Raw genomic sequence first — 13,475 nt, forward strand, 5'->3', positions numbered from 1 at the left:
AGGCAAATTTTTCAGGTAACTGAATGAATTTAAGCCGACTACCAGTCGTACCAGTATTTGTGTGTCCGGTAGCCGTAAAAGCAATAAATGTATTTTAAAGTTTGCTCTTTTGGTTGTTATGTAACAGAATAGCAGGAGTTTTTACGCGATTGGTTAAAGCGATAAATGGACGTTAAATCAGGGCAAACTGATGACCAATAAGAGTGTTGGTTTTATTGTTATTTTAGCGACATACTACGAGTTTGTAAGCGATTGGTTAACTCGGGTAACGCGACATGTTGAGTAACCAGCGGTTTCAAACCGGACCTTCCTAGCTATTATGTGACTTTTCCTACTTTTCCTAACCTCAAAATTTCACTAACCTATTCAGCTCAAATGGAAGTGGAGTTTAAATGGATTTTAAGCAATAATCAGAGTTGATTACGGCTGAAAATTGTTTATTCAGACACCCAATTATGTCGGCAGGTAGGCTAAAGTTGCTGCGGACTATCATTGCCCCGAAAGTCGTCAAAGTGTTCCAAAAGATGTTCAGTGATAAGTTTCTACTTTACACCAACGTGGGCCTTTCAACGAGCCTCTCAGGCTTAGGGGATCTTATCGAGCAGAAATACGAGCTGATGAGCGAAGAATTGACCGAGTGGGACAAGGTGAGGACGAGAAATATGACCATGTCTGGAACAACTGTGGGATTCGTGTGCCATTATTGGTACTCCCACTTGGACAGGACTATACCGGGGTATACTGTTAGGATAGTGTTGAAAAAAATTGTCGTGGACCAACTAGTGGGTTCCCCCCTTTCAATATCAACGTTCTTTGGTACTTTGGCAGTACTGGAAGGGTCCACAATAGACGAATTTATTAAGGAAGTGCAAACCAAAGCTTGGCGACTCTATGCTGCTGAGTGGATGATTTGGCCTCCCTGCCAGTTTCTTAACTTTTATGTTTTGTCCACTAAGTATCGGGTGTTGTTTGATAATCTAGTGTCTTTAGGCTATGATATTTTCACATCCAGAGTGAAACACAAAGACTACTCAGAATCAAGTGATTAGCCTGAGGATCTAGTGAACATGGCATTTATTAAAGTTGGAATCAAGGCGCGAACTCAAGCGATTATTGTGATATAATTGGATGGGAACCATTACTAACTGTGTATGGATTGTGATCAGAACGCGATCCTACTAATGCCTTTTTACCTATCGTGATTTATATTAGTGCCTATTCACTAAAGTAAAGCAACATTTACATGTTACTTATTGAAGTTTTTCCTCCAATTCCTTTTGAGGATTAAAAAAAAACATAGTAATTGTCCGCAGAGATTTACTTTTGAATCTGGTACCTGCCATGTTTCTTCTGGTTATTATCCCTCGATGTTCAAGAACAGTAAAACGCAGTTTGAGATAAGGAAAACGTTTATTTTTTAAGACGGGATCTCGTTAGCCAGCAATCAAGTGTCTAATAGCCGTGGCTTTTGTATCCTCCTTGGCCACCACCTGCAAAAGATTCAATACGGCATCAAGACTAAATCATTTATCAATCCACTGTTATCAAATGAGAAGATGTTTTCTAAAAACTCCTTTATGTGCGTCTTTCGAAATGTGCGAAGCTCGTATCAAAATTGCGAATCGCGAATAAGTAATAATAGTGACACAATTTTAAAGAGTCTTAGGCTAAGAAATGAAGAAGAGAAAAGTAAATTAATCCCAACAGTTGAGTCAAATTATCCAAAAATTAACCAAATTGAAGCTAAGACTTTCATCAGTTGCTTCCATTGAAAACATATATCATAGTACCCGGATTTATCCACAAATTAGCGACTTGTTTGAATAGTTTTACTTTAATTCAAGTTTTTCCCTAAGAGAATGGAATTAAATTCCAACTTGTTTGATAGGGAAAATAACAAGTTAGGTACCTTGATGTCCTCCTTGTCCACCGCCAAATCCGCCTCCTTGGTGTCCACTTTGTCCTCCTTGACTGCCTCCAAATCCACCTTGTCCACCTCCTTGACCGCCCCCAAATCCACCTCCTTGACCGCCCCCAAGTCCACCTCCTTGTCCACCTCCTTGTCCGCCTCCAAGTCCACCTCCTTGGTGCCCACCTTGTCCTTGGCTACCGCTGTTAAATCCACTGTCAAAGCCGCCTCCTTGGCTTCCGCCAAATCCACCGCCTTGGCTTCCTCCGCCTTGACCTCCACCAAAACCGCCACCTTGACCACCTCCATGTCCACCACCCTGGCTTCCTCCATAGCCGCCACTACCATAAGGACTCGAACATGCGACTGTTACAAGAACTGCTAAAGCAGCCACCTAAAATACCAAAAAATAATTTAAAAATGATTTTTGCAAAAAAAAAAATTTGCATCGATTAATGTTGAAATTGCATTTTGGATAATAAACGACTTGACCGGTGCTCATAAATTTTCTGATTGCATAAAGCTAGGTAATAAATAAAAATATGTGTATACTTACGAATAATAATTTGCCCATTTTCTAACACTTCTTTGTCAATGAGTAAATTTTCAAATTGTGTGTTTTCACTCGAGAAGGTGCCTCTTATATAGTGGGACTTTACATCACATATGACGCGTGATATAAATATTTTGTCCAATCTTTCAAAATAGTCTGCAGGGGTCACCTGATAAAGACAAACCCAGAGCACTATAGAGTTTGGAACAACAATCTTCACAATATCTCGTGCATTTTTACTTTTCGAAGTTTAACGGTCAATTGTTTAGTAGTCCAAGTTTTCTCCAACTCAACTTGTTGAACTAATTTACTGAAGCGCCGTTTAAGGAAAATCGTCTTAAAAACTCACTTCAGGAGCTGCATAACTGAACATATAAAACTAAGCAAAATGGGTCAACTATAGACCTAAAAGAGATAGTAGGAGAGGAAATCGATTATTTAAAATCGGAGCATTTCAGTTCAAAGTTCACGTTATCAAACTTTCGGGACAAGTTGTTTTTCAACAACATTAACTTCTAAGAATCCAAATTGCAACTACATGAAATTAAATACATTCAAACCAAAAACGGTAGTTTTTCAAGTGAATTTTCACCGTAGATGTGTATTGATATTAATCCTTTTTAAGTTCGAACTAGTCAGATTAATAATAACGAGTTTCTCCAGCCTTAATTAGGCTCAGTAACTTAAGGCGTGATTACTGGGAAAGTGAGATTATCAGCCTTATTATTGTTATTATTATTTAAAAGTTGATATTATAAAGCGAGCTGTACGGATAATGATTATTGACCCCAAAACATAAATTTAGTGAGTAATTTTGTGTAATCCTACTTCAATTTTCTGTACAATCTCTCTTGAAAGCGCAATTTTGTGCAAATTGTCCTTTTGAAACTTTTCCAGATTCTGTTTCTTTATTTAAACATTTTAAGCCAAAAATTAAATGTTTAATCGGGGAAGTTCAAAAGTTGATAGAACACAAACGTATCGTTTGCGAGATTTCAATTAGGAATGTTTCGTTTTCCCGTTCCAACTAAATTAACAATTTAAATTTCACAACCACGTCGATTTCAGGACTTTCCCACTGACCCATTTCGGTCTCATTTCACCAAGGTTAGCTTAGACTAAAAGTGTTATCGGCACGCCAGAGGCAAAGGAATTAAGACACATGGATGGCCTTAATTAAAAACCCACTTTCACTTTGATGATACTTTCATTTAATACTTGATGTTACCTAACAAACATCTAATTCGGCTTCTCATCGAATCTCAAATGTTTAGCTGCTTCTTTCTCGGCTTTCTTCAGCAATTTGTCGCGTCCTCTTTGTTTTTTCGCCAGCTTCTTGAACTTCACTGTTCTATCATTCTCAATCTTTTCCCAGTAGGCCTTTTCTTCGTCCCCTTCTAAAATAGTTTTCTCCCCATCAAAGTCTTTCTCGCAAAATTCGCTGGCTGCTTCACTAGTTGCAAACCTTATAAACACCTCCTCGCTGCCACAAGGTAACGGGATATCCACGTAATTTACGTCGGGGGCAACGCATTTGATATCGTTCTGCAATGGAAATTAGCCGTCGTTAAACACGGATAATTTTAAGCAAAGGGGGAATTGAGAACCTTTAGTTTTTTGACGTCGCTGCATTGTTCCAGTAGTTTAAGCTTCACTATTACTCCGGACACGTAAGCGAGTTTAGTGGCCTCTGTAGGTGTTTCCAACTCTATTTTGTCATTGCCATGTTCGGCAGTTTCACCAGCATCAGCAAAGTTTGGACTCTGCTCGTTTGGACCATATTTTTGCTGCCGAAGATATAGCTTTAATTCGCGCATTTTCTTCCTTTGCAAGTTCAAGTAGTTGTTCCTGAGCCTTTTCCACTCGGTTCTGAAATGTACACCTCAAGAGACAAGTTATTTATAGATTTTTTTTACTTACTTGGAAAGCACTTGCAGTCCCAACTCTTTGACCATATTTTTCTTCTTTTCCTTTTTCTTTTTCTTCTTTTTCCGCTTCTCGCACTTTTCAGTCTGAGCGTCTTCCGGATTTTCCGACACTTGAGCTTCTTCATCGGTTTTCCGCCTCTTTGCCGGCACATCCTTTTGCCCACTTAACTTCCGCTTTTCACTCGGAGTTTCTTCCAGAGTTTTCGATACTATAGTTTCTTCATCGGTTTTTGGCTTCTTTGCCGGTACATCAGTTTGCTCACTTAACTTCCGCTTCTTCTCCTTGCCTTCTTTGGTTTTACCTTCTACTTTCGATGCCGATTGATCGCTTTCGATTTCAACGTTATCACCAGTATCTGGAGCTGTATCAATGTTTTCATTTACTGTTCGAACATGAATCTTGGGCACAGTCTCGACATTTTCATCAACATTTTCAACAGTTCCAGGCTCTTCGTAAGTTCTAACACTTTGAAGTTCTTCTGGGCATTTGCTGGAAGGCATCTGGCATCCGATGCTATTGAAGAACGCTAACGCTTGGTCCGCTTCTTGGGGCGTTTCGTACTCAATAAAGGCAAAGCCCTTGTTCACCTTGTGGGCGTACTTGGGAATGGAAATGTAGGCAATTTTGCCAAAATCTGAGAATATTTGCGATAACGTTTCATGCGTGGCATCAGCCTTAATGTTTTCAACATAGATTGTGCAAAGAGTTTCATCCTCCTTGACTTTTATCGGTAGTTTTCTACATAACTTTAAACCGTCTTCTGATGTTTCAATGAGTTTTGAGTTTCGCACAGCTTTGCGAATATCCTCGGTTGTACAGTTGAGCTTTTTGATTTTGTTGAATTTTTGAAACTGCTCTATTTCCACGTCTGAAATTAAAACATACTCAGATGGGGATTTTGTTCAATAGGAGATTATCCTATAGGTTTTGCAGCAATATTCTTAAAGGTATAGGAAAGTGTAAATACTTACATCTATCCTTACTGATAATAGTGGATAAAAACCGGTCTTTGGACAAATTGGCATCACTAAAGTAAAATTCCATCTGCTGAAGAATCGTGTTATAAAGGTGTTTTTTGCGATTTCGGGGTCTCTTCGGTTGCTCTTCCACCGTGGCCGAACATTCTCCTTCGCCCATTTTCAGAGAAATTATCAAAATTCAAGTATAAACAGCCTGAATCCTGCTGAAGCTGAACTTTGTATAAACTGTTATAAACTCGTCTTTATCTATGGTATAAACTCTATTTTCATAGGTTATTGCCACTTTTGCATCAAACTCAGATTAAACTGCTTCTGCTTTCTTTGGGTGGAGCACTTGGGCGGAGCACAATCCTTCATCAAAGATTAATAAAACGTCGCAACCAGACCAGAAAAACAAATGTAGACTAACATGAGCCATGCGCCTATTTAAAGGGCCCATAAGTTAATTTTCGGACCCCTCCGGTATAGTTGCGATTATTATTTTAATTATTTATTATATACGATTATCTCAACTATCATAATTTTGTTGATTACACGTCGTCTATATGGCAACGTCGATTGTTTAGAGAAGAAGTAGATCGTTGATTTGAATCGATTTCAAAATGGCTGAACCAGAAACAAAAGTGGAAGTTGCCGAAGTTTTCTCTGACGAAATAATGCGTAAAAAGTCGGAAAGTGAAAATTCCAAGTCGAATAATCACGACGAGGATAGTGAAAGTGCGGAGGAGCAGCCTCTGGATGCTGGAATTCACTATTTAGTCCGCAGAACCGATAACTCCTGGTGTAGGTTTATTGTTTATCCTAACCTCAAAATCTTATTTATTATTAAATTATTAGCTAATTTGCAACTGTTTTACTTCAGACCCGGGTGAAATCATTCAATCCCGCTACAATGAGTTGGAGCGACAGTATGAGTATTACGTGCACTATGAGGGATACAATCGGCGCTTAGATGAATGGGTAATTCATAAGGTTCATTTAGGCAACTGTATATTCACAATTGAACCCCCTTTCAGGTGCCAAGAGGCAGAATCATGTCTTCAAGATTCAACTTAACGGATGGTCAAAAGATGCCTGATCTCAAAACTTGGAAAGAAAGGCCTGTGATCACTGATCTTCTGTCGGATAGCTCAGACAGAAAAATCACTAGAAACCAAAAGCGAAGGCATGACGAAATTAATCACATCCAGAAAACGTACGCTGGATCTAAATTGCCGAAACCTCACATAGTACAGTAGCTGTATTTTTACAGTTATGCTGAGATGGACCCCACAACAGCAGCTTTGGAGAAAGAGCATGAACAAATCACAAAAGTGAAATACATTGATAGGATACAGATTGGCCGTTTTGAGATCGACACCTGGTACTTCAGTCCGTATCCTGAAGAATATGGCAGGCAGTCAAAGCTTTGGATCTGTGAATACTGCTTGAAATACATGCGGCTGGAAAAGAGCTACAGATATCACATGGTTAGTGTTCAATTGTCGGTCTCAATCATTTTAACTTACTTAAAATATTGCAGAGTGAGTGCACTTGGAGGCAACCGGTGGGCAAAGAAATCTATAGGAAAGGAACTTTGTCAGTTTACGAAGTAGATGGAAGAGATCACAAGGTACTTGGGTGCTTTTCAGACCTATGATGTGTTTTTCATACCATTTTCATTGCAGGTTTACTGCCAGAACTTGTGCCTGCTAGCCAAACTATTTCTAGACCACAAAACATTGTATTTCGACGTAGAACCGTTCCTGTTTTATATTCTGTGCGAAGTGGACAAACAAGGCGCCCATATCGTTGGATACTTTTCAAAGGTAAGATTAACCGGATCTTCATCTTCTGGTTTTAGCCAATTAAGCCTTTTGAATATACCTACCTAAATGGTATTTGACAAAATTTATATAAAACCTTTGAAGTGCTGACAAGGTCCATTAATTTCGCTGTGAATATTGTATTTAGAATTCTTATTCTTATTCTCATTCGACAATCTTAAGGTTTGGGAGTAATTAAACTCCATCTGTATGAAAAATCAGCCTTAACATGCTGCTCAATTCTTTTCTTAAAGGAAAAGGAATCACCCGATGGTAATAATGTAGCCTGCATTTTAACTCTACCGCCATATCAGAGGCAGGGATACGGGAAATTGTTGATTGCCTTTAGTTACGAGCTCTCCAGATTGGAGGGAACGGTTGGTAGTCCCGAACAACCGCTAAGTGACTTGGGTAAACTCAGTTACCGTAGTTATTGGAGCTGGGTTCTTTTAGAGATTCTCAGGGATTTTAGAGGGACTTTGAGCATTAAAGACTTAAGGTAAGTCTCGATCAGAGTGGCAAACATATTTGCATTTTGCTGTGTTGCGTTCGCATGTGGAAGTATTGATTCGTGGTGGATTTGTTTAACTTGTCCGCATTATTATTTGCACTGCACACAGAGAAACTTTGTGTATTTTTTTGTGTTTTTACGGTTTAAATATGTTTTATTTTCCAAGTGCGGTATTGATTTTCTTAGATTGTGTTTTTAGTTTCTAAATAAACGTTTGGTAGTTTTTTATTTTGTCGGAAAGGAAGATAACTATAAGACAACTACCGAGCCATTGTGTGAGCAAACTACGAACATTTCTGTTTTATGTGATATTCATTGATGTTGCTTTGATACAACGGATTATTTCTGCAACTTACATTTTCGTCTCTTGATGTCGTTTGTCATGTTCACTTTATTTTTCGTTTATACATTACTCTAAATACCCAGTTCTGTACCATTTTTATGTTAAGAAAACGAGGAATCACGCGTTCAGAGTTCATTTGAAAACACGCTGGACTTTTCTGATCAAGAATGAGGGAAAACTATGGCCAATTTTGAGCGGTTTCGATCTTTAGGCGACGATATGTTATGCAGTTTCTTACAGACTGAAAATAAATGAACAAACGAATATATTCTAGGGCCAATCAAGTTGTTTGAATTTGAGGAAGTACGAAAATTATTGATTTGATTTCTTGGCCAGTTTCTGTGAATTTTTCCAAGTTATCATTTTAATTTCCCGATACATTTTCTAGTTTTGTTTATTATATTCGGGTACCAAAAATGCTTAAGAAAAATTGTGAGGGCGAATAACGGTTCATTTTGCACACATTTCTCATAGTTTTCTTCTATTTTCTTCATAATTTGTCTGCAAATTTACCACCGCAACAATAACACACTTACCACTCACAGTTAACGCCGGGAACTGCACAATTATAATTTACAAAGTGAAATTATTAACGAAACTGAAGAAAGTGATTTATTTGCCCTACTAATTGTTTGCATTCTGCAAATTAATCATCACATCACAAATTTTATGATTAGTCGTTCTTGGAGAAGTGCGGTTTTCCTCCAATTTTGTTACATTTTAGTTTGTTTTTTGTTTGTTTGAACAGGTTACGACATTTTCTCTTAATAATAATAATTGCAAATATTATTATCGTCAGTTCTTCACAAAATCCCAGAAGGAATTACTTCAATTTCGAATCTTTCTAAGTAGATCTTTGTTGTTTGTCGTATGTTGTCCCACCTTTTCATATGTAGTTCTCCCGAACTATTTTAGCCGGAACTTTAATTTTTAGTCAAATGACTAGCATAACCCAAACAGACATCATATCGACACTGCAAAGTATGAACATGGTGAAGTACTGGAAAGGACAGCATGTGATCTGCGTAACGCCGAAATTGGTGGACGAACACATCCGTTCCAGCCAGTACAAAAGGCCGCGATTATGCGTCGACAGTACAGCCCTCAGATGGTCGCCTCGCCGGCATGTTAACAATAAATTGGGAAAAAAATAGACCCAATTTGTTTACATATATTTTTAATCAAATTGTTACTTGTACTTGCAATTTTTCGTCAGTTAAATCGAGTACTTTTTGTGATATAACGTGGAATGTATGAATAAGTAGCGTAGTGAATGTAACCAGTACATGACCAATGCTTCTAAACTCCAATAAAATTATTCGTTTACTGACTTGTGTGTGTTTTTATTATTAATGCCCACTTCACACTTTAATAACCTGTTATTTGCCTGCAAGCGCAGTTGATCGTGTCGCGGTCTCCGGGCGTGTCTTTCCTTGCCATTGGTCGTCAAGGTGCAGGTGTTTGCGGTACCCGCCTCATATACATACCGGTACCATGTAGATGGAGTTTCGGTTCGAAATACTGGAAATCATTATTATTTTGTCCAGGCAGCTGATGAATAATCAGTCTCATTAACAGTACATATTCAGACAACCTGCTATTTTTTAAGGGATGCTGGCCCAGACACTGAGGATTTCAGTTAGAAATTGAAAGTTTATTTTTCTTCGCAAGAAGGCGGATTTAGAAGACATCTAATAGTCGAATTAGAGTCTTCTAGATGTACTTCTCTGTGCGAAGTTTTCTATGTTTTATGATTCAAAATTTTTATACTTGATTGAACGTTTTCCGTTCAGCAAAACCAATTTTCGTTGGCAAATAAATAAGCGCAACGTGCCACCATTTTACTTCCCATACGCGATTGAAGAGATAGTTAAAAAGCCAGACCAGTTGACCGATTTGCATTTTTTGAAAAGTGAGACATCAAGAAGAACGGACGCTGGAGGCGAGAGCGGCCATGCCGGGGACACACAAACGCGATTGGTCGCCCATCTCCTTCGTTCTTTGTTTCTTCGTGTTGATCTTCCGAACATGCAGAATCATTCCTCCTGCTTGGCTGGTGTTTTTTGCTCGGGGATGTTGCATTATCTGAAGAGTCGATATCCACTTGGGTGCTATGTCAGTTTTCATTTCGTTTACATTTTGATTGAGTTCGATAGAGTGCGGTGGATGGACCACCAAGTTGCACTCTCACATTAGCCCGACGATTTGGTGCAAATTATGCCGCGTTCGGGCTAAAACTCAAACGGTTATAAATTGGTCGGTTGACTGATTGCCCTCGGAATCACGATTTCTTCCACACGACTTGAACGTTTAGTTTCAGATTTTCTTAAGCAGCCTTCATTATTTCTTAACTTTTATGAATTATTACTGTAAGAGCATCACAGTGGATTTTATTTCAGCCATTGAATGCAGACTGAACAAGACATTATTCAAAGCAGCAATTCATTAATTGTCTGACTGGTCTCGTATTTGCATTTTACATTATTGTTACCGAAGATGATTTATCGTTAATTTGAAAACCCCTATTGACTCACCCTGATTCCTAGAATCATGTGAACAATCAAGGTTTACGCAAAAAATCAGCTTTGTTTCTAGTGCCTTAATAATACCAGCAACCTTTAATTTGTGCAAACCAAGTTTTGGGGCAATGAGACAATTTCTAAAAAATTACACGTTTTGTACAATGAAATTGAAAAAAGGAATTGAAATGAAGCTCTCAATACAAATGGTTCATTTTTTGAGAATGTCTCATGCTATTGGCTTTTGCAGTTTCGACAACATTGAGCAAAAAAAGTGCCATCAAAAGCTGTGTCGAATTTTTTTGTATATAAAAATTGTTCTTGTAAATTTGTTTGTTGTTTGTAAATTTTAAAGGGGATTTAATAAAGATGATACTACTCTATGCCATGATTTTAATGACCCACGTTTAAATATGTAAAAACTTTAATAAAATATAATTTGTGCTGTGTATTCTCAAGCCTTTTCAGTCGCCTTAATGCATTTTTCTTGTCACTTCCCGGCTGAAATTTTTCTCTTGTTAGATTCAATTATATGTCTGAAGAATTGCTGCTTCGATCTAAAACAACAAAACTCACAAGTTTAATTTTAAGACACTTTAATAGTCTAATCACTTCACTTATATAAATTTAATAGAAAGTTTATCACATTTTCAACTGTTTTACATTAATCTTCCGTATCGCTGGGCGTTAAAAGCCAGCCTGAATTTAAGAATTAGGGACATTAATCAAGCTGGTGACAAGATTGGCTCGTTAACTTCGTCACAAATAAAAATATGCGGTTCATCATCAGGGTTTTAGCCGCGTAAATCTGTCACATTTTTCCCGATATTCGATAGGGTAGGGTGTTTGAGACGGGACACATGTAGAAAACGATAAACAACTCTCTACTAGCCGCCACTGTGTAGGCAATACTTGAAATTGGAAGACAAAATTGCATTAAATTTAATCAACTATAAAAGTGTATGTACAAAAAAAACGGTTAAGTCAACGATTAGAATGTAAAAAAAATGCTTTGTAATTTCTATGTATTTGAAATCTTGAATAATCCAATCAGCTTTTGAAACACGTTTTTTGCATTAAATCGCCTCAAGTATGCGTGTTTTTAATTGGTAAAGGACAGCACGCAACACCCGGTATACAAAAAGTTCAAATTGTCTGATTTTAATTATGGGCTCAAAGTCATTAGATAAAACTTGAGAAGGAAGCAGACAGCGATAAAGAATGCGTATTAATCAAATAGTTAATAAGATTAATTAAATATCGTGTTAAAGTTTAAGAGTAGCGTGGTTGTAATGGCGCTTTCAAAGATGCTCGTGCAATCATAAAAGTGGATGAAATAATTTGCGTTTTCCGACTTGCAAATACACCGATTGCACTCATTTAGTTTGTTCTATCTATGAGTATCTGATTCTATCTATGAGTATTGATCTATGAGTATCTTTATACATGGATTTTTTATGGATACCTAAGTGGTGATGATTTCATCAAATTTCCCATATTAAGGATCGTTTTATGGATAAACGGAACCAGAAATCGCTTGTATGCAATTTTGTTTTTTAGAAGTTTTTCATAAAACTAAATCATCTAATAAAAATCAAATGAACATACAGTGAAGAGTTTTTGAGTGTCCAAAAATTCTGAATGAAATGGATTTTTCGCGGCTTAAGCATCGGCATAATGCGTAGTCATCCGTGTCGCAGGTTCAAGTCCTGCCGAAAACAGTAAATTTTTCTTATTTCAAAAATGATTTGTCCGCTTAAGCCGCGAAAAAACGCCATTTCACAAAAATCAAAGTTTACTCTAAAGCAGGACGAATTGATATGATTGTTATTCTGAAAGAATATCTTCGAAACTTTATCTGCGTGTGCGAATTGAAAATGATCACAGTTCCGTATTTTTTTCGTTGGAAGTCTCTTTCGTCAGTTCTTGTCCAAAGCTTCGAGTTGCGGGTCCACAGCTCTGTCGTCGCATATTTTTGCAGATTAAGTTTCAAAATGATGAAGCTGAGCTGACATGGCAGCGAACCAAATGTTGCCATCTTCTGCATCCCGCTCAGCTCGATACCGATGACGTTTCGAGATTTGTGATCTGATTTCCGGCGCTTCGACAAGCGACCGCAGCTACCCGAATCAGCCCCCAATTTGAACTTCCTGACGATACGGAACAAAAATATTTCCCCTAACTAATGAACATATCGAATTTGCGCCATCCTCCCCAAAACAAATTCTTTCGCTCGAAAAATGTGTGGAAAGATTATAAACTCGGGTGTCGCATGGCCGTTTAGCGATTAATCAGTAGACAATGGATGTCAAGTCCGGCCGTTCTTCGGGTTCAAAGGAAGCGGTTCTTCGAAATACCGAAAACCTCTCCTCCCGGTACAGCATTCTTATAGCCTTGGACGGAAATTTTACCTAAAAGTGAATAATTATGGCCTGCTGGGCTCTTTTGTCGATCCTCATTCGGTTCTCCGCTGTTTGATCACTTGATTGTGAATTTTCTATCGAATTTCAATAGCCTTGTGCAAGCTGTTTTTTTCAGTTGTCAAACATATTGTTAGCCGATTTTAAGGTATAGTTTAAACGCGTGAAGTCAACCGCATTATGATCGGTTTTCAATGCTTACTAGTCTGCAGTTTAGTTACATTTCAGACTTTTTGCACGTCCGTTAGATATTTAGAGAGTTAATTTTACCTTTGCTCAATTGCACGACAAAGTTCCTCACATTTTATACATTCCACAATAGCTTGCTTAACTGGTGAGTTTTTGAGGATTTTAGATCGTCCTGGGAGAACATTTCTTCTTGTCGCTTCATAAGCTCAAGTTGCATCTGCTTCGAAAAAGTGGGAAGTTTTTTCCACGATGGTCTGAAAGTCCCAAAAACTTATTATTTAATAACTTTTAGGTCAATTTATTTTAGTTTTTCTCCA

General features: G+C 37.9%; 3 protein-coding genes across 3 annotated transcripts; 2 read left to right on the top strand and 1 right to left on the bottom strand.

The window, feature by feature from the left end:
• Window positions 1-57: 57 nt before the first annotated feature.
• On the top strand, window positions 58-1,249 carry LOC109535409 (mpv17-like protein 2). The gene has a single exon (XM_019901318.2). The coding sequence runs from the start codon at window positions 456-458 to the stop codon at window positions 1,047-1,049; it is 594 nt and encodes a 197-aa protein (XP_019756877.1). The 5' UTR covers window positions 58-455; the 3' UTR covers window positions 1,050-1,249.
• A 142-nt stretch (window positions 1,250-1,391) lies between these two features.
• On the bottom strand, window positions 1,392-5,697 carry LOC109535406 (la-related protein 7). Its single transcript, XM_019901313.2, has 6 exons — window positions 5,363-5,697; window positions 4,383-5,259; window positions 4,070-4,331; window positions 2,466-4,007; window positions 1,910-2,303; window positions 1,392-1,490 (listed from the first exon to the last, which is right to left on the bottom strand). The coding sequence occupies exons 1-4, from the start codon at window positions 5,526-5,528 to the stop codon at window positions 3,702-3,704; spliced, it is 1,611 nt and encodes a 536-aa protein (XP_019756872.2). The 5' UTR covers window positions 5,529-5,697; the 3' UTR covers window positions 1,392-1,490; window positions 1,910-2,303; window positions 2,466-3,701.
• A 250-nt stretch (window positions 5,698-5,947) lies between these two features.
• LOC109535407 (histone acetyltransferase KAT8) lies at window positions 5,948-9,360 on the top strand. Its single transcript, XM_019901314.2, has 8 exons — window positions 5,948-6,154; window positions 6,234-6,331; window positions 6,388-6,566; window positions 6,624-6,840; window positions 6,894-6,983; window positions 7,039-7,179; window positions 7,431-7,675; window positions 8,965-9,360. The coding sequence occupies exons 1-8, from the start codon at window positions 5,974-5,976 to the stop codon at window positions 9,182-9,184; spliced, it is 1,371 nt and encodes a 456-aa protein (XP_019756873.1). The 5' UTR covers window positions 5,948-5,973; the 3' UTR covers window positions 9,185-9,360.
• Window positions 9,361-13,475: the final 4,115 nt, after the last annotated feature.

This window comes from Dendroctonus ponderosae, unplaced genomic scaffold (assembly GCF_020466585.1).
Source record: "Dendroctonus ponderosae isolate FM_Combo_2020 unplaced genomic scaffold, Dpon_F_20191213v2 Dpon_F_20191213_8, whole genome shotgun sequence".
Classification (NCBI taxonomy): Eukaryota; Metazoa; Arthropoda; class Insecta; order Coleoptera; family Curculionidae; genus Dendroctonus; species Dendroctonus ponderosae.